Genomic DNA, 25,401 nt, shown 5'->3' on the forward strand with positions numbered 1-25,401 from the left:
CAGTTATTTACTCTCCAAATGATTAGTTTACCCAAGAAGTAAATTATTACAAATATGGCTAAGTGCTTTGGGACTGTACAGAAGTTAATAAAAAGAAGAGGTGTCTTTGGGGGAAAACAGGTGCTCTTAATTTTCAAATTTAAAAGATTGGGTTTCATGATTAATAGTTTATTTGCTGTCTAGTAACTATCCAACAACAACTTCCACTCAGTTCTTCCACCACCTGAGAGGTAGCAGCAGGGTTAGCTGACATTTTCTTGTTTACACATCCAACTAATGCAGAGAACCATTATCAGTCATTTGAATTTATGTTTTTTTTCCAACTTAGAAATGTGATTCCATTATTTGTTTACTTCAAGTTCACTTTCTGGTGTCCTACAGCTCCAGTGAAAAAGAGGGCTTCATCATTCATTCTTAAAAGTGAATCATAAGGCCGCATGGGGTAGAAGTATAGAAAAATACAGAAATGTCAATCCACCTTCATGTCCCAATCTTTCAAGTTCAGTCTTGCACTAACTCATTTCTTTTACAATAAACTTAAAAAGAGAAAACATAAGACATGACTCAACGGAGTCAGAAATATCTTTTGGATGTAAAGACGTTTTTTTTTTTTTTTAACAAGTGTTGGTAACTTTGTTGCTGGGGGAATTTCAGATGAATCCCAAAGACGTCATTTAATTAAGAGGCTTTTGTTTAATTTCTAGACCTGTAGATCTTTGTGAGCACAGGAAAAAACTCCACAGTTTGGTAGTTAGTTCCTGTTTTATTTTAAAACCCAGTGTCCTTGTGTTTCAGTTCTGTCTTGACTTCCCTTGTTCCCATCGGCCCTGATCCTCTGTACCTGTGTCTCATCAATCTTTCTGAGTATATCTTGTCTTGTCTTTCCCTTGCTCCTTGCTGGCGCTAGTGTCTTTTTGGTTAACCCTGCTCTGCAGTGCTTTTGGTTTGTTTTTTTATATAATAAATCACCTTTTTTTTAAGAACTCCTGCCTCCTGCGTTTGGGTCCTATATCCACCACTACATTGCAGAAAGATGTATTTTAAAGCCCGTACATTACCGTTTAAAAAAATAAATAAAAATGTAGTTGTTTTTTTGTTTGTTTGTTTTTTTCAAAAGAAAAGCATAACTCTTTACAAAAAAAAATTATTTCTCTCTTGCAACTTAACTATGTCACCACGCTTTAGTTCTGCAGACCCCCACAGGCATGGAGGTTAAATCCCTAGCGTTGTTTGGTTTCTTGCTTGGTCGCTCTCTGATTTTCTGTTCCATCTTTTTTTTTTTATGTATCATATTTGCCTCTGCCAGGATGTCAACTGTAGCTCTGTGAGCCAGTTTCATTGTTTTTAATGTGAGCCAAAATATCCAAGGTACGAGGAACGACACTCCGAAGAAAAGTTACCAAATGTTCCCTCAAATAAAACTGAAACCGTCAGATTCTTTTTTTCACTGATTGCCTTTCTCATTGATTGGCATCATCCAAGGATAATCTACTGCTTCTAGTTAACTTATTACCAAATAGCCATGCAGATCTAGAGATCACTTTTTTCAGCTGCCTTGTACCGAAGTTTGTGTAACACAGCGTTGAATAAAAGCAGATGTAAAGCAACATGAAAATATTGTATAGATGGTTATATTTAGAAGGGTCTGTTAAGTGAAATGTGGTGTATTAGCCTAAAAAAAGCAGTCAATAACTTGTAAAGGTTGTTCTTTGGTGTGCCATATTGAGAGATCATGCTCACATTAAATATTTCTTTTTCTATTGCTCGACCTCAGGCTTTTTCTCACTTCAAAATGTGTATGTACTTATTGATGCATCTTTCTGTGCTTAGAAAGTTCATTTGCTTGACCTTACACAAATATGCCATGTACTGGGTAAAACAAAGACTTGTTTAGCAATTTTAAAGATAAATGCAGTTTTTTTTATCATTACAGACTAATTTATATTACTTTATTATCTTTCATGTTTCAGTTGAATAGGATCTCTAGGAAACATGCAGGTAATGACGTTCCCACAAACGTGGTCTCATGGTCTTGCCTATGTGAAACTATCCTAATTACAGCTCTGGAAGAGAAGGGTACGGGTGCTCTGCACCACTGGGGACCTTTATCTGTGAGACTCTGCCTCATGTGGTGCCTGACATCACTGATTACAGAGCATGTGCCGGATTAAGTTACTGTTACTGTATCCTGGGAAAGTCGAAGAGTAGGACGATGCATAATTAGACATTTAGCGCCAATCCCACCCACAAATGAACACACCCTTTACCACAACAGATAGGCCAAAGAGTTAAAAATGTCCCAACGCCCACCAAAAGCTGAAGCTTGAAACACCCTTCCAGCCTGTGAAGCTCTGAACTAACTGTAACCTGTTCAATGAAGGCCCAAGGGGGCATAAAATCCAGCAGTAACCTTAAAAGACCTCAGTGACTTTGCTGCTGGAATCAATAAATTCTTTCATAAAATCCTCTGACCCATCATAAACTTGCCTCTAGCGAGAAAGAAACACACCAGAGCAGAGTCAAATTAGAGGTACAATCTGCTTAAACATAGAATTACAAGTCTATCTTTGCAGATCGAAAGCATTGAAAGCATATTTTTGTGAATATAACTACCATGTGTATAACTACCATGGAGTGTAGAGGATTTGCACAATTCTTAACTAACATGAAGTTTTATGCACCAGATATTGCTAAGACTGTATTGTTTTTCAATTATGACCAGTGTGACTGTCCATGGTTGATATGGTTGAAAATGCTGAAAATGCTGGGGTAGACTGATGTCCTGCTCATAGGGTCTCCCCATCCCAGCCCCAAAGCAGCTACAACAGACTCTTATCATCAAGAAATTTGTGTTTTTAAGCAGACAATTTTGACTCTATCCAGTCATACTCAACATTCAGTCCCTTCAATTTTAACATTTGCCCTTCCGTCTTTGTACTATTTATAATCAAAAATAAAATACTGCTAGTAATTTGCTCACTAAATAAAAGACTTGAGACTTAGGTACCTAAATATAAGTCAGTGAGATTCAAGCTTTATCTATTATTGAGCACTTGCTGACTGCTGTCCACACTAAACTCAAACATGTGTTCCAACCCCGTGGGTCCAGATATAGCAGTAACTCAGAGTAGTCATCACTGTGGTAACTGCACCGTGGATCACAGCGATCTAAATAAAGCGCTTTAGCTTTCCATTGTCTAAACACCAAAAACCACTGTGAGCTCTATAACATAACCCTGTCTATGCTAAACAAGTTGCTTAACAAAGAAACACAACCATGGAAACAGCCTCTATTATATGTGTGAGTAAACCAGAGCAGACATGTTCTTAAAGCTTGTAAAACGTGGGGAAGTACACTCGAACACTCTGTTCCTATCTCGGGGACACAATACAAACACCGTAGGTCTTTCTGCATCATGTCATTTTGGTGAAAAACAAAATATACATACCGTACATATCATTGTTTAATATAAAATTCTCTATTATAGTTTTCATAATTATATGTTTCATTGTAACACAGAGCACAAGACTTGTTGGTTTGCACAGGGTTTAATTTGCTGCACATTATGAACTGAACACTCAACATCTGCCATACTGAATAAAACACCCACAATGAAAAAATGTAGATGCTTTTTATTCCATTAAAGTGAAAATGTATGAAGTTAGTGTTCTACCTGGGTTCGACAGCAGTCACAGCGCTATCAGGTCAAAAAATCAGGGGGGGCAGCGAGGACTCTTGTTCTTTATTCCTTTTTTCTTTCACCTTCCATCTTGAAGGCATCATCAGCCTTTGAGACTTACCATGACCTAATAGTCTAAAGCAGCGTTAGCTAGGCCAAAGGCCCTGTCCCAATACTCCCACTTCCCCTACTTTTCAGCCCTACCCCTAAATTTTGCGCGTTCCCGTGAGCGTAGTGGGGTCTAATTCCTCTTTTCACCTAGGGGGAGTGCTGAAAACGAGTGTAGTGGCTATGAATCTGTCCCTACACAGCGAGGGATTTCGGATGCACCCTAGTTGACAGAAGGCCAGGAAAATTTCCCAGAATGCTTTTCGTCGTCATTTGCGGACTGAATCAAAAAAAAAAAACATGGCGGACATTTCTTATTTTTTAGTGACTAAAATCAGTATTTTGAGTTAGTTTCTGCATAAAAATGCGTTTTGATTACATTTCTAGCGAGGAATATATATTTTACTTTCATAATATTCACTCAGTGAATGTACATAATCACTCGTTTGCCCGTTGTTGTGAAGTCTTTTTCAAACCTCGCCAGGATAAAGGCTGATTTATGGTTCCGTGTTACACCAACGCAGAGCCTACGGCGTAGGGTATGCGGTGCCGCGCGCCGTACGCCGTAGGCTCTGCGTCGATTTAACGCAGAACCATAAATCAGTTCCCGAGCCGGCAGGCAGAAATCCCACAAATTTCTCAACAGGCGTAGCTACAACTGTTAGATTTAATCTATTAAACCAACATTTATCTTCCTAAATGATTTATTTCAGCCAGCGGTAATTCTCCACAGAGCTGCAGGTTTCTCCCCCGGGACGACGGCGCAGGGCGATCACGTCTGTACTCCGGCTGCTGCTGCTCCGAGCCGGGGGCTCTGATCATCTCCGAAAACATCGGGTCAAATTTCTTAACAGGCGTTATTTGGATAAACTGAGCCCAGGTTGGGGATCTTAACGGTTACTTTAACGCCTGAAAAAATATTAAAACTTAATAAAGTGGCATATTAACAGCGCTACATCTGAAATTAAAACAGCTTTTGGCTCTCAGCTTCCTGATATGGTGTGACGTATGTGCAAAGGTAAATACCTAGTCGCCTACGTACCCGAACGTAAACCACGCAGTGACGTATCACGCAAAATTTAGGTGTGGTGCAGAAAAGTAGGAGTAGTTGGTGTATTGGGACAGGGCCCTGGGAAGATTTCAAGTGCCCTAAAATCTGCGGCTTCTTTTTTTAGGGCTAGTGGTAGAAAGTAGGGGGTGTATTGGGATTGGCCCAAAGTGTAATTTATGCCTTTGGATTGAACTGTGGAGAGTCAATGAAACCGCTGACTACACCTTAGCAGAAACATGTGAAAGCATCCAGAAGGCTATAATTCTTTAGGAACATTCATAATGTTTGGTAGTTGTATGTGCCTCGGGTACATTAAAGACGTTTAACTTTGAATGTGGATTTTGGAGCCAAAGTGTATGCTAAGCTAGCATGTAAAGCCAAATAGGACATTTAAAATAACTTGCGGGATTTGGGAGATTTCAGTTGTTTGTATTAGAATTGTTTTGACTAACAGGGTCTCTGCTGCTGCTGGTAGAGATGTAGCATTGATCATCAAACCTATTGCACAAAGCAAGAAGACCCTGGACTCCCTGGAAGGACTATTTGTCTCTTGGCTGGCCTGGGAATGTCTAAATGGGCTGGACGAAGTGGCCGGGGGGAGGGAAGTCTGGGCTACCCTGTTTAGGCTACTGCCCATGCGACCAGAGCCGCCTGGGAGATTTGCGAGGCCCTGTGCGAAATGGTTGGGGGGGGCCCTCGCGCGTGAGCGTAGCAAGCGCACGCAAAAATTTTTGGGTTTTTCGGGTCGGATCGGGTGTCTATATGCGCAATTTTAACTCTCCAATAGCAAAATACTGGATACCTTCCCCTGCCTCATCATCATCTGGGCTTGCCTCGACGCGGGGCCCCACGGCTGCTTGAGACCCGGTCGGATCGGTGATTTTTGTAACAAATTTATCAAACGAGCCTTTCAGAGAGGCAATAAACTCTTCCATTTTCTTTAGTTTTTTTCTTTTTTCATCCCCTGATGGAAATTTCCTGAATTTGTCTTGTTCTCTCGACATTGTGTGACAGTTTGCTCCACACTCCACCCTTCTGGATCAGAGCACCTTGTGTCTGCGCTTGGTCTGATCAGTTGTATTGAACAACAGACACGCGCATCATTGCACATATATTTATTGATATACACAGACTAGTACACATTTAGGTCTGTAATGGAACGTGACTGTTGAAATTTATAAGGGAAAAAAAAAAAATTGAAAAAAAAAAACGGCCCATAGCGCGAGTTCCTTGGGGCGCGAGGCCCCGTGTGGTGGTACGGTTCGCACACCCCTTGCGGCGGCCCTGCATGCGACACGACCTCGAGTAAGCCAAGGAAATTTGATGAATGGATGGATGGATAGATGGATTTTAAATAGCAAGTTACCTTGTGATTTTCATGCAATCTCAAAACCTTTGGTTAAATCTCACAAATCCAACTGAACAGGCAACACTTGGAAGTGCTCCACTTTAGTTACTTGCAGTTGGACTTGAGGCTGCGATAAAAAACGGAGCAAAACCACCACACAGCTGGAACGCAGCCCTTCCATCTCTGCTGGGGACCTGGGGTTGGCCTAGCTCACTGTCAGAATCACACGCTGATTTGCCAAACTGACCACTTATTATAGACAGTATCTAGTCAGATATGTTTCACCCAAACCTCACTTAAAGAAAAAAAAATGGAAAAGGGTTGAATATCTCTCTGTAATGCTTGTGGTTGGAAACATATAAAAAAGTGCTTTCCAGGTAACTTTTCCTACAAAACCTGTTTGACAAAAGTCACATTTGACTACATGTACCATTCTCATTTCTTTATCCTTCGGTGGTTACTGACATTCACAGTCTATTGCATTTTAATGCTATTACATCTAAAAATAAAGAAAGAAAAAAATATAAATGTTAAAGAAAAAAACTAAAATTTCTTGAAGCTCACCCTCCTGCTCCTTGGTTAATTCTTGGTTCGACAGAATGGAGAGACTGGGCTTTTAACTCCCCAAATAACCTTCCCAGATTATAATATAAGGTTTTGGCACATTTCCGACCTTTAATTTGTAGAGGGTGTTTCACAGTCATGAAACCTGAGAGAGATAATGGCGGGTGAAAGTATAGCTTACAGAGGTTGCATGTGTATAGTTGTGGAATATAATTAGTTTAATTTCACTGAAGAAAAACCACTTGTCTGTAATGTACCGGTATAAAAGAGATCAAACTCAACAGAGGGGCTTCAGACTTTATGTGTAAAGTGAAAGTGTAGGGCTTTGAAATAGGTGTCCAAACATGAAACTAATCTCATCTATGTTTGGAATCTCTTATTTCACCATGGAAAAGGGCAAATGTATCCAATTTACAGTGGAGTAACAACAGAGAAACAGAAGACAGCAATTCTGCAATGTCATGCCTAATAACAGACACAGACTCGTAAAACCGTTACCTCAGCTCTTCCTGGGTATTCCACTTTAGCAACCATCATTTTAAAACCTGCTCTGAAGACAGTAGTGTCAGATCCATAAATTTTCACAAGCCTTCAGTTCTCCTTGGTTCTACTCCAACTTTTAACATTGCCAAGCTCATTACCTGCAATCAGCTCGGCACAAATTAAATTATGGAGACATGGGCCCTTAAGGGCTTCATATGTCTGGAGAAGAATCTAAATTCTATCCTCAATTTAAAAAAAAAAAACCAATGAAGAGAAGCTGAAATGGGAAAAATATAATCTCTTCTGCTGTGTCTCATCACAACTGTCGCTGTGGTGTTTTAGATTAGCTGGAGGTTTTCAGATCTTTTTTTTTTGTGCAGTTAAATCAGTTTTTCTGCGTCATCCTGAGCCATATAAGTCCTAAAAATGTTCTACATGTAATATAAAAGACAAATCCTGGTCAAAAAGGACTCCAATGTTCCTTAAAGTAGCACAAAATGCAAAGAAAACAACCTTGGTCTTAAGTTTATTAACAAGTAATTACCAGTCATCCCGGCCTTTGTGTCTTTACTCTGTATTCCAGCTATCTGACTGATTTCATCCAGCTTCGAAATAGTTTAGACTGAGCATCAAATACCGTATTGGCTCTGAAAATGTAAACCAATCTTCCGAATAATGTTACTTATTAGAAATATAGATAAAGTGAAAAGCAGTGGAACACCATGACTGGGGTGTGAGCAACATTCCTTGTACATGTGAACAAACTGGAATTTATTAGATAAGTATGATTTAAACGTGGTTAATGTGATGGTTTTTGACTCCAAAATGGCACGCAACGCAAGCCTCTGTAACAGAATATGGTGATCAAAACTTTCATGTACTAAATATTGAGAAAAGTCTATTATCCTCTGAGGTCACAAAGAGATTAACGTCATCTAAATCCATTCTGTGCAAATGCTTTTTTGATTTTTGTTAACTATAAAAACAAAGCAGGGATTTGATGTAGAACTAAAAATCATGCTTCTTGTGGATAATCCAGTTGACTGGATCTCTTAAGGCAAACAGGTTTGGGGTGAAAATACAGATAGAGGAGAAGATTCCTATGAATAAGTGGGAAAAGAAAGCTGTCACGCTGCCTCGAACAAGGAAACCAAAAGAATTAGAAACACCTCTGGCAGCAGAGTTCCCTAAGAAGCCATGTTCCCCTAGAGCACATTTTGCTAAAGTTACATGAAATTTTATTTTTGATTAAAAAGAAAAAATGCTTCTGTCCATGATTAAACAAATAATCCCAGAGCCTTGACTTAAAACCAGTATTCCCTGCTACAGCCGAGGTCAGTGCAGCCTGAATTAGATGCACACAGCACCACAGTCTGCTAGCAAGAAGGGGTTCCATCTTCGGCAAAAACATGTTTGATCAAATGTCCTGTCCCTTTATTGGGCAGCCACTTCAAAAAGCTGTTTCCATTTAAGTATTTCTGCAAGATTTTCCAGACGTAGTCCACCTGTCTGTCTGGCACACGATGGGACTCAAACAGCAGCAAAGGACCGCAGTTTCATCCGACCGCACGCTGTTGCAATCTAACCAAGAGTGGCCAAACCAATGTCAACACAGTGGCAGAAAAACTGGACCAATATTAGGACTGTAATTCCTTCTTCCTTTACCACATGACCTCAGACATCCACATTTGGAGATTTTGTTTGTAATACAGAACTGTAAATAGATGAGAAAATACCAATTGGAAAGTCTTTAAAGACTTATATGTCCCATTCAGCAAAGTTAGGAGTCCACTCGTGCGATCTGCACTCAACTGTCCTCTAGCCTTGTGCTATTGAGGAAGACATATACTTACAGGTTTTAAAATGTGCTTTCAAAGCAAAGCCCTTAACCTTTGAAAACTGTATTTACAGTAACTGCAGTATCCAGGAAAAGAAAAGGGAGATTTGCTGCAGGAAGAGATTAACAAAGACGCTTTGTTGGGGGAGGAAAAAAAAAAAGGTCCAAGACCAAAAATAGTCATCAGGTCCGTCCTAGAAAGATCTACCAGCAAGCTGTCATTGAAAGACTATACATGCTGCAATTGAGGGAGAGAGCTCTGGGAAGTGACATTATAATTATTATGTTAAGAGGAAGGGAAAGTTTTACATGTGGACTCGACTGGTTAACAGGTCTGCAGTCGTGGTCACTTAAGATAGCTGCAGTGTGCCGAAATTACAGAGCACAATGACTCACACTCTTTCTGTGTTTAAGACTACTTGGCTCTGCTCGAGGTGGGATGAGCCTTCCCAGTAAAAACAGGCTCTCCACAGCAAAAATGCAGCCTCATCAAAATAACAAACTCTTTGTTCTGCTTTGCAGCACTGGCCATAGAGACCACCTGGAAGTAGTCATTATCCTGTCATATGTTGATCAGCTGCGAGAGTGAGACACAATTCAGAGCTGCACCGGCCATGTTGCATCAAAGAGTAAATAAACTCCAATCCCCAGGAAGACCCCAAAGTTTACATATGTAAAGTCCAATTTCTACACCTGTTTCTTTTCTTTTTTTTATGGAGTCTCTCTTCAGGCTAAATGAGCCTTAGTTTCTTCACCGAAGAAAAATCTCTGAAAGTTATCTGCTTAACAGCTCATTTCATACAAATGTCGGCCTAATAGCACTTTTAAAGACATGCAGAACCATTACTTTTCTTTGAAAAAGCTTTAGATTGCTTGTAATTTCACGGCGTCATTCAGAAAACATTCAGCAAACACGAAAGCTCGGCCGCTTTGTTGCAGAGTAAATATTCATCAAACACAACATGGTCAAATTTAGCACGTGAGCCTTTTTACATTTCAGATTTGTTTTGTCTGAACGTCAGGGATACTCTCAGACCTGTGGTTAGACAGGTTTAATGCTCTATGGTTTCCCTTGTCGTAGGTGATCAAAAGATACACCGAGGGCGAGAAATACCTAAAACCCATGTTATGTCAGACAGCTTTCCATGTTCACCTTCAAAAGCCACACGAGGCTCAGAACAAACTCACGTGACAGATGTTTTTGCAGACTATGTCCATCTTTGGCATGTCGCTTCAAAATATTCAGCAAATATGAAGTTTGGCCCTGTCAACACCTTAAACAAACTCAAGAAGAAACCAGCCGGCCAACCATAAGGGATGGGCTCGGCTTGTGTATGTTGTCTCTTTGCTGTATTCTTGGACGATCTTGTGTCTGTGGATCACCAGTTACTCAAAACACTCTGAACAGAGTCAGGGATTTTTAAAACGCCAGGCAAATTAAAAACTTGAATGTTAGTTTTATGGCTAAAATTCAAATTTGTTGGTCACATCTGAGTTCAATTGACAGCATATGCATATTTGCCATTTTTAAGACGCTTTCATTTTGTAGAGATGAGTGCATGTTTTAATATAGGCTACATTTATGTTTAAATGGCAATTTGACGAACGGCCTTTAAATCTTTTCAATTTGAAAACTCAAAGCCTCAATTATTCAGTGACTAAAAGGGAATATAGTCATTTTTTATAAAGCAGTAATGCTTTACAGATGCAATGAACATCCCATCTTCATTGCACCTCCACTCTCAAGCTGTGCATTAACATGGATTCCATGAAGGTGCAATATTCCCTCCACAGTGTGTGCTTTCACAATAGGGCTTGGTCGTCTTGACGTCATCACCTGGCGGAGCCGCCATGTTGGATGCTACCTTAGCTGCTCTTCAGACCACTGCGCACTGTGTACAGACGTGCTCCCTCTTCGTTGTGTCTTACTTGTAATCATTAGAGATCGGAGATTTTACAAAAGAAAGTGATTTGCGTTATATCATGGAGCAAATGTAATGCTCCCTCTGATCCTCTTTTTTATGGATATAAGCTTCTGAAACTAACTGAGTGTAACATTTTCCACAATGCCTGTGTAATTTATAATGTAACTTTTAGACTCAATGATAGACTCTGTCATCTCATCCCCATTTATGCTCCCACTCATGAACACACCACAAGGGGAAAACAACTTTTAAAGGGAAAGAAAATGAGACTGAAATGTACAAGTTTCAGTGTAACCTGCAAAGGTCCAAACATTTGGAATGAGCTTGGTAGTGCTATAAAAGAGTCTGGATCTCTCTCAATTTTTAAAAAAAGACTAAAACAAAAATTGTTATTAAATTATGTTTCTTATAAAATTTTTAATGTACCTGATGTATTATTTTTATAAGAATATATTTGTATCTAGGAAATCTGAGGAGGTCTCAGGGTTTTTTTGTTTTTTTTTCTTATTTAGGTTATAAGGTTATTATACTGGTATGTATATGTATTATATGTGTAATTTATAGTTGTTCTGCTGTGTGACTGGGCCCCTATTTATAAGCTACAGTAGCTTCTGGGAGTCCCATTTTACAAACCTCGATTGATTACTATCTGTATTTGTGTTTTTTAATTATTTGTAAATAAACTCTAAACTAAAAACTAAAACTAACTAAAGTTACTTTCCGTTATTCTGTAAACCATGGTAACCCGTTGCTGTGTTGTAGCTGCAGCAGCTCCACACATAACAGACGTGGGGAAAAGATCGCTAACGGTTTAACTTTTCACCGCTTTCCTGCTCGGAGGCAGAACCACGTCGGCACTAACCGTTGCTAGAATGGAACGCAGCTTACCTTTGACCAGATAACCGTGTTCCCACTGTTTGCCGGCTTTATGATCTGAAGCTCCTGCACCCATCCATTTGAGAACTGCACATGAGACTCCAACGACTTATAACAACGGAACTGCTCCGAAGTGTAGCCGCTCACTCCGCAAACAAGGTAGGCGAAGACGTGGGTTGTGCAGAACTGCGGCAGTAAGTCCTCGTCGGAGCTCCACTCTTTAGTAGGGATTTCATATGGATCCAAACCGTTAATAATCATTATTTTCTCCATATACCGGTCCCTGGCTTCCTTGTTTAAGGTATCCCGGTAAATTCCAGTTCCTTTCTGGCATTTAAATTTTTTTTTTTGTGTTGCGTCTGTTCACTTGGTGCTACCACACTGCTACTACACTGCTGTTTGTTTACACTCACGAGGCTGCCAACATGGCCGCCACGTCCCAGAATGCAACTTGGCGACCAAGCCCTATACAAGACAGCTTTCCGCAGTCTGAAGTCGGACCCTGTCCTCTATTTTTCCCAGCAACAAGTCTGGGGACTGTTCTGGAGCCTCTGAAGTTGTGCGAGGGAGGATACTTCATAAAATGAAGTAGATCATCGAACATCCTCTTCATAACACAGTTATTCAGCAACAGAGTTCATAGTCAGAGGCTTCTTCAAAACCACTGCAACACAGACTGCTGCAGGAATCTTCCTGCCTACAGCCATAACCTTCTACAATGAACCTCTGAAGAGACTTCAATGACTACTGCAACAATTCATTTCCCTTCCGGGAAACATACTAAATTTTGGAATTTTTAATTGAATTTGAAGTCTAATCTCACTGTTGGACTAATAAAGAAAGAAAGTTTCTACCTGGTTGTTGCCGTGAGACACATACATACACACACAGCAACAGTGCTGGCCTTAGTTTTGCTGTTGCCGATGGAGTTAGCGATATTAGCACAGATGAGAGCGGGCGCTTCAGTGGGACGTTAGCCTGGTTTCATCTGGGGGAGAAGCATGGCAGCAGAGTTGCCAAGCAGCTAGTGCCCCAAGTCCAGTGACAAAGTTGAAAGTTCAAAATATGTGCTCTGACCGTTGTGGGTTTTTTTTCCCTTCTGAATGCCGCTATCTGACGGCCCAGCTGGCCGTGGACCCATAGGTGACCTGATTGTATCCTCTGCAGAAGTTTGCAAACCTCCTCACACCTTATGCCCCTCTGAAATGTTGATTCACACAGCACTTGTTTCGCCGCTGCTACACCTCCGTCAGTGGAACAAGATGTTACACCGTTACACCTCCTGTGCCAGTTGCGCAGAGCAGTGCAGTAAAATAAGGAAACTAGAGGGCAATTGGTTTACTATATTGCATATAATCAGATTTTATGAGCCTTTCTCTTCCTTTTGGAGCAGGTTTTACTGCAGCAAACAACAGTGAATTTTGTTTATTGCTGCCGATAGCGTAAGAAAAGTAAACTCAATTTCAAATTCCCCCACGAAATAAAAAACTCCCAAACCAACCAAACAAAAATGTTTAGAAATGTTGAAAAAGGGACTTGTTATTTATCATTATCACTGCTACCGTGTCATTAGTACAGAGTAGACAGGATGATATTGTTTGTGTGTATTTTATAATGTGGAACGAATCCCAGTTAGACACAGTTGGACCTGCTGTTCCAAGCTGTAGTCTGAATATCAACCCACACAGTGTCCATCATCCAGTGAAATAAACCTCAAAACCACACCGTATGCAGCCTCAGGTCCAGTATCGTGTTGGACTCACTGTACTTGAAATCCCACCTAGCTTCCAGCGGGCATGTCTTCGTATACAAATGTCACATGCTAGGATATGTGAAGCGTGTGGACATTAACTGTCAGTTTGACTCGTACACCTATTTTGAGACAGACATGGCTTTCACCAAATATAGTGTACAGAAACAACACTTGTCCTGTCTCTCCGCAAGTCATTATGGAGCAGCGCTAACTATGCAGAAAGCGAGGTGACACCACGTTGTGTAACCACCGTTTCTTGTCACTTTGCATTTCAGACACAGAAGCTGTCATTCCTTGACATGGTATGCACTCAAATCAAATGTAATTTCATGTTATTATGCAAATAGGAATTAAAGAAACAAAGTCAGATGTAAATCCATCTCAGTTCCACACTTCTCTTGAAACCCTGACGGATTCTTTGACTTTGAACCGGCTGCTGGATACAGACCAGGACACCTAAAATTTCCTCAAGCTTGATGGAGCGGATTTGTCATTATCCTTAAATGCAGGACTCTTCCACCTACACTTCAGCCTCAAAATCCAATTAAGGTGGTTTTATTCTACTTTGAAATCTTTAAACGCTCCCAGTAATGAGCAGTACTTTTAGTAGTCTGTCTTTTTTTTATTTTTTTTCAACAAGTTCAGCCAAAGAACAGGAGACGCAGAGTAAATTATGACCGTCTTAGTTTGCGTTCTTGTTTCAGGACAAAGAAAGAGGGTGTCGCCTTACCCTTTCACTTTTGTGAGTGTGCGCAAATGCCGCTATTTTGAAGCTCCATATTAGCTTTCTGCTTGAGCACTTCCAACTAAATTGCTTCTAAAAGTCTTATTTCCTCTAAAGCTAGACTAAAAATGTTGCCTCTAACAATCCGCTGAGTCAGATCTTTCCAGAAATAGACTCACAGCAAAAACCATGGAAACGCAAACAATAAAATCAGATAAAGTGTTGCTTGTCTTGGTTGACTGGCCAGTGTTCACTTCCGGGAGCGTGCGCAGCAGACGCTTCAGCGGGCAGACTGCCGATAGCATCGCACGCAGCGTGTGAGCAAAAGTGCATAGCAGTTTAGAGCTTATCAGCTTAATTACAGAGCAAATTTCATGTGTTCACACAATAAAACATACTGAACCAAAAAAAAAATGTCAGCATGTAAGCCGGGGAGGACTTTCACATCGACTACATGCACTGTTGAACGGCGTCCAACAGCTGCTCTCTCATCCCTTCTTTGATTTTTCTGCCTTTCCGGGCCTTTCACAAACTTGTGACCTCCCAGACATCGGCCCTGATTTTTCAGCTACTTTTACGCTTCCGGCTCCTTCTGGATCCATTTGTATTCAAGACCCTGTAATTTCTCCACCAATCAATCTCAGGGGCCCCCGTCAAGTCTGCCATTCATAAAGTTTAAAGTAGTTCTTAGTGGTCCATGGAGTTTATTGAAACATTAAATTTGTATCCAAGCTGTGATGGTTTATCTTTAGCCGTTGCTTAACTCACGTGCTTGGTTGGGCCTCTTTGCATCAACCACCAATTATGTTCTTCTCTTGGGTGTGGGTTGAGCCTCGGTCAGCATGGCGAAGAAACCAGAAACATCAATTCCTGGGCAGTGGAGTGAACAAAAACAGACAAAATGTAAAAACCTTCCTTCCAAACACTGTTATCATTGTAGAGTACGAGCACAAACATCACTAACATTTCCAGCAACGCTTGTCGGACAGTGCTTTTTTGGGGAATTCAGGGCTGTCCATGGGTTGTTGTTATCCGAGGATGAAGGCCAGAGCAACGGGCAGGACTTCAGATTACCAGTTGCAGAAGGGACACACGAGGAAACTGCACTGTCATGGCTTCCCATGCTTGTTTATAACTTTCATGTCGGTCTAGTTCTGTGGTGCGTTATACAACCCCATGTCAGAAAAAGGTTCAACGGTATGAAACAATGGAAAAAAAAAAACTTTTACCACACAATCAAAGAAAATTTTGTCTTCTCAAAATCACCTGATTTGTTAATATTAATCAATTCACGCATTTTAGTCCTGAATGACGTTCCAAAGAAACATGGTAAAAAGAGAAAGTTTATGGCTAGTCATGAAGTAAAACCAAATAGTGATGTTATTTCAAATAAGTGGCATTAACAACTGACCAGTGTCCAAAAAAATGTCAAATCAACAGAAATTTGACATTTTGTCTGCAAATACACAGCAATCAACAACATGTTTAGCTGAAACTGTTCCTCAAAAATATAGGAAGGAATTTCATGATCAACAGTTTGCAAGTCATTAAATGATTCAAATGAATATGGAGAAGCCCAAACATGACACCCATCATCTCTGCTCCTCTAAACAGCACTCCCTCAAAAACAATCGTTCATCAATAATGATTTAACCAAACGGACCAGGGATTACTTTGGGAACTATTTGTCAGGCGTCACAACGGGGTATTTTGTGGAGTTATTTTCACAAACTGCACTGAAATGTTACTGTTAAATAAAAACTTGTCGTGTTGTCCTTGTCGAGAGGGGGCATCGATATCTTTAGGAAAGGATCTACACTAATGATGAGGTTTGATCCAGGATGTGGATGAGTCTGTTACAGGCAGGAGGTGGAACAGCTGTTCCAGTGGTGCAGTCAGCACCACCTGCTTAACCCCAAGAAGACTGTGGAGGTGACAGTGGACTTTAGGAGAAGATCTACATTGCACTATATTTATTTTTAAATATACTTTATTCCACCCATAATGTCTGTTTATGTATTTATTGCAAATGTACATAATGTATTTATTCTCATACATAGACATACTCTTGCCTTATTTCTAGTCTTACTGTTTTGTTTATATTCCCTTTTTGCCCCCCAAACGTGCCCCAAAAGTCACCAAATTTTGCACGCAAGCCAGGCCTGGCGAAAAATCTAATATTTCATGGTTTGCATTAATGGGCGTGGCAAAATGGCTCAACAGCGCCCCCTAGAAAACTTTTTGCCTCAAGCCTCACAATACGGTTTGACGTACATGCACGAAAATCGGTACACACCTGTATCATGTTGCAACTTAAAGAAAAGTCTCTTGGCGCCATGGCCGAACATGGCGAACAGGAAATCGTCCATTTTGAATTAATCGTGTAATTCTGACGCAATTTATACCATTTCTTCAGCCGTTAATGCGGCCCGAACCGTAACGTGCACCCAGGTGTGGGTTAAACATCAAAATGTGCGTCTCGATCCTGTGAAAATGGGCATTACTTTTCTCAGTCAAAAGCGTTACCGTGGCGACGAGTATCAGTATCTGTGAAATCTTACCAATTCACCATCCTTTAAACCCTGTACCTGTTCCACACCTGAAGATGTGTTTGCAGAGAGAATTGGACCAAATAAGACCTTAAACCTCTTTTAAGTATCGTGAGGTGTGGCAGCATCACAAAGTGGTTAAAGGTTGAGCTTCCCAACTTTTTACAGAATCTCTTGCAGGCTTGACATGAAAGAGTGGGTAAGTACATTAAAGTGCTCTATATTTAGGAAAGAAATCACGATGAAAGTGGAGGAAAGCTGTTAAGACACAACAGTTATCACAAAGATTATTTTCGAGAGATTGCCACAAAGTCAACATTTAACATCAACTGTGTGATTCCAAAGCAGGAGGCTCCTCAACCTTTTTTGCACTCATTGACTTTGGGTGTGTCCATAATTAGCCATTTACTTACTTTACCAAAATTCAATTAGAGGATTTTATCTAATTTATCAAGTATATGAAATGTCAAGAAACTGCAAGCATGTGTGTTTTTTACAGTTTTACAATATGAGAGCAAAATGACGTCACCGCCTTTCATTTTTAAGGCCGTTAACCTAATTCTTAATGGTTATTACGATGAAGTGCGCCCACCACATCAAGCTGCGGTTGTGCAGGATCGGGCAGAGCAGAGAGAGAGCTCTGCCATGTGCTTTCACAGTCTTCAATTGAGTGTTATACGCACAGGGACAGAGTGCTTTCTCAAATGACTCCAGCAGCGTGTTTAGAAAATAAAAATAAAAGATAAATGCTGCAAGGTTATAAACAACATCCAAATTATGTTGGTAATTCACGTGTTCATCGAGCCAAAGCTTCTCCGCGTCCAAGGCTCATCATGAGCGTTTCTGTCTCCTACCAGGCTTGCATGCAGATGCAGGTTGCTGTTTTTTCTCTGCACAAAGGGATGAATTGTTGCACTCGGTACATTGAACTAAACCCAGAGGACCTCTTTTGCGGTGTTTTGAAAAACATAAATAAACTAGAATTATCTGGACCTATAAACACATAAAACTCCACCCGCTGTTGCTCTGTCATTTCATCTAAAGTCCGATTAAAGCTGTAAAAAGACTGGACCTCTCCTAAGGACATGAGCATAAAGAGGTTTTGAAATAAAACAGCACAAACTAGAAAATATCAAGATTGCTGGAACACGGGTGGAGCGTTCAACAGCAATTTAGCCAAAATAGTAAAGCTGCACTTGACAGAGAAAAAACCTTTCCACAGATGATAAAGCAAGACCAAACATGTGCAATGGAGACAGCAAAAATGTGGCTTGCGGTAGTAATACTGGTGTGAATGTTATGATACTCCTGCTTGAGTTGCATGTGATGCATGTAAGGTGACTTACTTCTATCATCACAAAGGCTCAGGTAATCAGTCTGCACCTTTGCAGCGTGCTGTCTCTTCCACCTGGGCGATGGGCCATATTTCAACTTTTGAAAAAATTAAGATCACACGCTGTGTTACGTTTTATTTGACAGGAAGAGTGCACTTAAACAATGCTTAGCAAACGTGATTAAGTGCTTTAAGTCAGAGAAGGTAATATTTTGGAAAATTGCAGATAATTTGGTCTAATAAAAAAAAAAAAAAAAAAAAAAAAGGAGGGGGATCAAATGAGCCATGTTGGGGAATCTTTAATTAACCTTGTGGTGAAAGACGTCTACCGCAGTCTGTAGTATGGAGTATGTAGTTTCTTAAAGGCCCCTGGTGAAGCCCTCAATCATGCAATATGCAAATATACACATGTTGCCTGTGCAATACATGTACATCATGAGAACACAGGAAGAACATGTACCAGAAATGGGTGCAAAGGGATTTTGGGATGGGACTTTGCCTACCCTACACATCATTTATGGCTACTTGCGTGTTTGAGAACATGTGATTATTTGGGTGTATGCATTTCCTATGTGGCTAGAGTGAATTTGAGAAATTATAGTTGGAAGATCTCAAAGTAAGCAAGTGGAGATGGCGTGTGAGGGTGAGGGTGGATAGCACAGGAGGATAGGGCTGATTGAGAAAATGAAACATTGTGACAAGCAGGCAGCTTAAAGCCGTTTTCTAATAAGCCCGAAACCTCTGATGATGTGTATACACTGACGGGGGGCCAAGAATAACACATGACCATAGGGCAACTTCTCTGCAGCAGCAGCAGATCTTCAGGCCATGAGAAGGTAAAAACCTTAGTAAAAACCTGCCCTCTGGTGGTGAAATGTGAGTACTGCATTTGAGACTGGGCGGCAGTCACAAGGCAGTTACAAGCACAAATGTATTTTCCAGTCGATTCTTAAATAGTCTTTTTAGCTGATTTGTGGACCAAACACTTATGAAAACACATAAGTTGAGCAATAGTGTTTACTTAGTAATGTGATAAAGTAAATGTGACAATGGCCACCATGAGCCACAATAACAATCTAAATACCCAGGCAATGGATTCTCAACACAGGATCTGAAATATAAGCATTATTGTCCCTTTAATAATGAATTGACGTAGATAAGAATACAAATATTTAATTACATCTCTGTTATTCATAGCAATTTAGAGCCTTTTCTACCCCTTTCCCTTTTTACGCTACCATGAAGTGTCCAGACAATCAATAAAGTAAATGTGAGTGCCCTCCAGCCGACTGAACAAAGAGTCCTCGTTCTCAGTGCAAACTTGCAGTTCAACAAAACGTGTTAGTTTAAGTTCATGCTGGAAATTGTAAATCAGACAGGAGGGAATCTGAATTCACTATTTATGATTCTAACTTTCTTTCAATATTATTTCCTTTCAAAAAAAAATGGTCTCAAGCATTTTTGAATTGCTTCTGAGGTACAGAGAAGGGAAGGGTGTGAGGCTAAAAGCAAAATAAAAAGTTTTAACCTGTTTATTTATTCATTTATTGCTTTAAAATGTGATAATTCCTTATTCAGAAGCAGAATGAAATAGGTTATAATCATGTGTCTGCATATTGAAGATCTGGAGACACCCTGATGTGACATGCCCACTTTGGGCAGATCTGTCTGCTAATTACACCCTAGCTCTGAAGAGGGAGGTACTTGCATGTGTGGTAGGGGCTTTTTTTTTGTTTTTTTTCTAATGATGCGAGGGTTAGATATGGTATAAATACCCTCATCATTTCACAGAAGGCAGCATATCCTCACTTGTGCTCCTACCGTTCGGATTTACAGCAACATCAGGATCTGAGTGGTGCTGAAGACTTGGGTTTCCTCTCGGTGGATGCCGGTACGTCCGCTTTCTTTTCCTTTGCAAAGTTGTTGTTTCTTGGGTGAAATGTAGGCAAGATCTGGGGCTTTGGGAAGGCCTGCACTTGTCCCTATAGGTTAGAGAAACAGGGGGAACACATTAGTGTGTTGGTGCATTTATCAAACTCAGAGAGTCCTGGAGAATCCAGGATGGATGCTCTCACTGGAGGCAAAAAAAAATCCAAATTTACATTTTGCTACTCTAATGTATCCTCTTTTACTTGATTTAAACTAAAGTTTTGTAACAAGATCAAGTCTGAGTACTTAGATTACAAAGTTTTCAACATGTTAATATAAAGACAATGTTTTAGGCAAGCTTACAGTTTTAACTTAAAGATGGTTATACTGAGTAGTGTCTTCTTCACCTTGCAGGTTTTACCTTGCAAGATGGACGTACGAGTGGCAAGCCTGCTCCTGTTCCTCGTGGCTTCTGCAGCTGCCCATGGAAAGGGATATGTGGTGAAGAAAGTGATGTCCTTCCCTGTGAAGAGCCAGAGTAAGAAAGCGCAGCCTTCTTCCTTATACACAATCTCCAACAGCTTTTTCTTAATATGTTTGTCTTCACTTTCTTAGACTGAAAAACTTGATTTTCTTCTCTAACTTTACTGAAACAAATGTTTTTTATAGTCATTTGAGACCAAAATGAGAAAATAAGCAGATTTTATTTTGCTATGCTTGTAAGTAGCAAGAAAAGCAGTCATTCAGACAGATGTGAGCAACAGCTGTGTACTTCAAAAACTGAGCTGCACTTTGCTTTGGAGCAGTCCTGCGATCTGATTGGCTGCAGCAGTTTGCCTGCCGGTCCAATCACAGAATCAGTTAGATCAGATACTGAATAGTAAGCTGACTTAGTCAGTGCAGAGTGGGACTATGTTCGGTTTCTGGAAATAAGAGATACAAAAAAGTCTTTACACTGTTATTTGTATGTTATTTCTGCTTTTTTCTGCAATACTACACTTATTGAATGTTTTACCTCTAGGAACATTTTGAGTTCTGTTTTATTCTGTGCAACTGCTGAACTAAATCTCACAGATCTATTTACTCATATTTTAGTTATTTGAGCTCAAATGTTGCTTGCTCATATGTTTTCTGAAAACAGGGCACAGTTCTGCTCTTTTAAGTTAGCTGCATGTTAAAAAAGAAAAAGGAAATATTAGCAGAAAATCAACTTCAAGTACAATCAGTCCTGCAGAAAGTCATTTCTTACACTATAAAAATATGAATTATTATGTGGTTCCGCTTTCCTCAAGGTCCAAGCCAACATATCAAACTTTGTGTTGTCATGTGTCAACACGCTGTTTTTTGTTGTTTTTTTTTATTTAGAAAGTAGTTGTTAGTGGATTATTTTTAGTTTGACACTGACAATTAGAGTCCAGTCACCCAGTAGTGTGGTTTGCTTGGGTGTGCCTGCCTCACACCAGAAGTAGAAACATCTGTTTTGCTGAATCTAAACTCAGCCAGACTTAACCCAAGAAGTGAGCCACATGTGACCACATTAAGGCAGCTAAAAGAGAGGGAACTCCCTCTCATTTTCATCTAATACTGAACCAACAAACCATATCATGCCTTTTAAAAAGTGCACTTGTATCAACAAATGGATACTAAAATAATTATAAAAAATAATTTGGGTATAGATTTACAATATTTAAATCCAATAAGGCCCAATGTTTTTTTTTTTCCTAACACAGATTCAGATGGAATTAGTGATTTTGTTCATGCATTCATGGATTTCACAACACACAAATTAATTGTCATTGGCTCACAACATTAATGAACTGATGAAGAGATACTGATTAATAATTATTATTAATTTTCAACTTTTTGAATAAATAGTGAATAAGATCAACATTTATCAGTGAGTCTTTAAAGTTGTATTCATCTCCCCATTATTAGCTGTGCTTGTTAGCTGTTAGCAAGATACCACCAAAGCTAACTCGTTCTGAAACGTTTGACATCTGAAAGCTCACAAGTGCAACCGTGTTTTTGCACTTTCTTAGAAAATATTAAGATAGAGGTGTTGATGGTACATCATAGATAGAGACTTGAATACTAAATTAGCAAAGACAATTTGGCAAAAACACATATTCTATATTTGTGTCCATTTTTGCTTGTTTCTTTCTCTTATATTGATGGTTATCCCTCTTTCACTCCTCAGTGGGAGGTGAGCCTGGTCCTCCAGGTGAGCCCGGTCCTGAGGGACCCGCTGGCCCCCCTGGTGCTCCTGGTCAGGATGGCGTCGGTTACTCTGGACCTCAAGGACCCCCCGGACCTCCCGGACCTGCTGGCAGATCTGTTGCTGGAAAGCCCGGATCCCCCGGTGGACCCGGCAAACCCGGATATGCTGGAGCACCTGGTGAGAAGGGAGAAACTGGAGCAACTGGCCCTATGGGACCCCGTGGATCCCCTGGATCTTCTGGAAGCCCAGGACCTGCTGGTCTGTCTGCTACTGGCAAGCCTGGACCTTCTGGGCTTCCAGGAGCAATGGGACCCAGAGGAGAGTCTGGTCTGAAGGGACATCCTGGTGTGCCCGGTCTGCCAGGTCAGAAAGGTGATAGAGGGGTAGGAATGCAAGGACCTCAGGGTGCAACAGGAGCTCAGGGCCCCATGGGCGCCCCTGGTAGCCCAGGTGCATCTGGAGTAGGAAAGCCAGGAAGACCAGGGTCCCCCGGTGAGTCAGGAAAGTCAGGTATGCCAGGTAGCGATGGTGCCTCTGGTCCCATGGGACCAATGGGACCTAAGGGACACACTGGTGCCCCCGGTGTTGGTCTTCCAGGAAAATCAGGCGAGAATGGTGCCCCAGGTCTGCCCGGTTCCATGGGTCCTAAAGGCCACCAGGGACCATCTGGTGCCCCCGGTGCCCCCGGTGTCCCAGGATATGGCAAACCAGGTGCAAATGGAGAGAAGGGAGAGAGGGGAGCCACAGGTAGCACAGGTGCCACAGGTGCAAAGGGTGAGCAAGGTCCCACAGGATACACTGGTGCTACCGGTGCCACTGGCGCCACTGGCTCTGCTGGACCCCAGGGCGCAAGAGGCTTCCCAGGTGAATCTGGTGCCGCTGGTCAGAAAGGTGACTCAGGTCCATCTGGGCCTCAAGGGCCTAAGGGACACAAGGGAGATCAGGGAGCACAGGGTTTCCAAGGCAAACAGGGTTATCCCGGCGCCGCTGGTCCTCCTGGACCCAGAGGAGCCACTGGACCTGGAGGTGACAAGGGTAATGTAGGTGCCCCAGGTACCCCAGGTTCCCCAGGTATTCCCGGCCCTGCTGGACCCAAAGGTCACCCTGGCCGTCCCGGTGAATCAGGCACCCCTGGATCCGATGGTGCTTCCGGTTCCAGAGGACCCACTGGGCCACAAGGTCCCTCTGGTGCTCCTGGCCTTAAGGGACACCCAGGTCTCCCTGGACCTGCTGGCCCTGCCGGTTTGTCTGCTAAGGGTATGCCTGGACCCCAGGGTCCCACTGGTCAGCCTGGTGAGCCTGGTTCTGATGGAGCATCTGGCCCAGTTGGTCCCCCCGGCCCCCCTGGACCTCCCGGTGAGATGGTCTATGAGAAGGGCATGGGCATGGGAATGGGTGAGATCATGGTCAAGGCCCCCATGTCTGCTTTCACTGCAGCTCTGGCCACTCCCTACCCCGCTTCTGGCAGCCCCATCAGGTTTGACCAGATTGTGTACAACGCTGAGAGCCACTACGACCCTGAGTCCGGCATCTTCACCTGCCAGGTTCCCGGCGTTTACTACTTCTCCTACAGCATCCATGTCAATGGAGCTAATGCCCTGGTGGCTCTGTACAAGAATGGCCAGCCTGTTATGTTCACTTATGATGAGTACAACAAGGGCTTCCTGGACCAGATGTCTGGTAGCGCTGTCCTCTTGCTCGACGAGCAGGACACAGTCTACGTCCAGATCCCCGATGAGGAGGCCAATGGCGTCTTCGCTGCCGAGAATGTCCACTGCTCTTTCTCTGGGTTCCTCATTGCTTCAACGTGATACGTTGATCCAGTAAATTCCCAAAAGCCAACCAACTAATTTTGCAATCTATTTCTCAAAGTAAACTCCCTGTTCATTGTCCACAACCCAACAGACAGGCAGTTCAATCTTCTTTGAGGAGTAGTAGCATCTCGACTTGAAAATGGCAAGAAATAGGTGCTTAGAAGAAGGAAAACTAATTTATAAAAACAGGTGATCAGGGATGGGGGAAGCAATCAATAATGTTCCAGTGAGGTTTTTGTATTGGAGACAGCATGTGAAATTGAGGTGTTATAACTTTGTTGTGTCCTGACTTTCTTCCTTTTCCACATTGTTCCTTTTATACTGATTTAAACTGGTGACTCACTCAATGTTTGTTTTTTGTTTTTTTTGTTTAGTTTTTGTTTTTGTACAACCTCATTTTTATTTGGGTGACCAATATTCTTACTAAAAGTACACCAGTTCTTTTCTATGCAACATTATGCAACTAAATGTGACTTGAATATATTGTGAAATGATGATGGTCAAACCAACCATTGTAATGAAATAAGTCACCTGAATACTGTTAAACAAGCACACACTTCAACCACAACATTGTTATATCCCTGGACACAAATGGTGTCATGTAAAGCATAATGACCTAAATAAAAGATGTCTAAATGAATATCTTGTGTTTGATGCATTTCTTCTGAAAAGAGAGTATTTGACCAATTCAACAAGCATTATATCATCAAACTGCAATTTAATTCACATAGCACATCAGAAAATCTTGATGTGGGAAATATGGACTTGAAACAAATATGTATTAGCGAAGTTAATTGTGTGAATTGACACAAGAAATTGGTAGTTAAAGCCATAAAACATTAAACTGATAATACAAACAATATGCCATGAGGCTGTAAAAAAATAGTTAAAATGCAGACTTGAAGCACAAGTACATACATGTCTCCTACAAAACAAAAGCCCAGCAAAGCAGCTAAAGACTTAAAAATAATAATAATACAACATAAATACCAAACAAAGGCCTGACTGAACAAGAAAATAGTACAAACCAACAGATAATGGACTTAAGAAACCTGGTACTGTGTTTACAGTGAAGGTATTGACAGGTGAACCAAAGCAGGACACAAGGATGTGAAGCAAAAAAAAAATCTGACTTAAAGACCGCTTTAGCCCTTGGTTCGGAGTTGTCCAAGTTGATACACCAAAAACATCTGCTTTGGCGCAAAGTAAAGGCTTCCAAAACTGTTAATAGCATGGAAAATAAAAACACATCCTCTACTGCTATCAAAT

The 25,401-nt window shown here is 41.2% G+C and overlaps 1 protein-coding gene across 1 annotated transcript; it reads left to right on the forward strand.

Moving 5' to 3' along the window:
* The first annotated feature begins 20,024 nt into the window (after nt 1-20,024).
* Nucleotides 20,025-24,772, forward strand: col10a1a (collagen, type X, alpha 1a). The gene is made up of 3 exons (XM_061743160.1): nt 20,025-20,122; nt 20,515-20,638; nt 22,298-24,772. The coding sequence occupies exons 1-3, from the start codon at nt 20,117-20,119 to the stop codon at nt 24,127-24,129; spliced, it is 1,962 nt and encodes a 653-aa protein (XP_061599144.1). The 5' UTR covers nt 20,025-20,116; the 3' UTR covers nt 24,130-24,772.
* The last annotated feature ends 629 nt before the right edge of the window (nt 24,773-25,401 follow it).

Source organism: Cololabis saira, chromosome 16 (assembly GCF_033807715.1).
Source record: "Cololabis saira isolate AMF1-May2022 chromosome 16, fColSai1.1, whole genome shotgun sequence".
NCBI classification, from domain to species: domain Eukaryota; kingdom Metazoa; phylum Chordata; class Actinopteri; order Beloniformes; family Belonidae; genus Cololabis; species Cololabis saira.

Excerpts from the sequence above, each read along its gene's own strand:
- col10a1a (XM_061743160.1), top strand. Across the intron at positions 20,639-22,297 it reads CTTCCCTGTGAAGAGCCAGA|TGGGAGGTGAGCCTGGTCCT; the intron begins GTAAGAAAGCGC and ends TTCACTCCTCAG.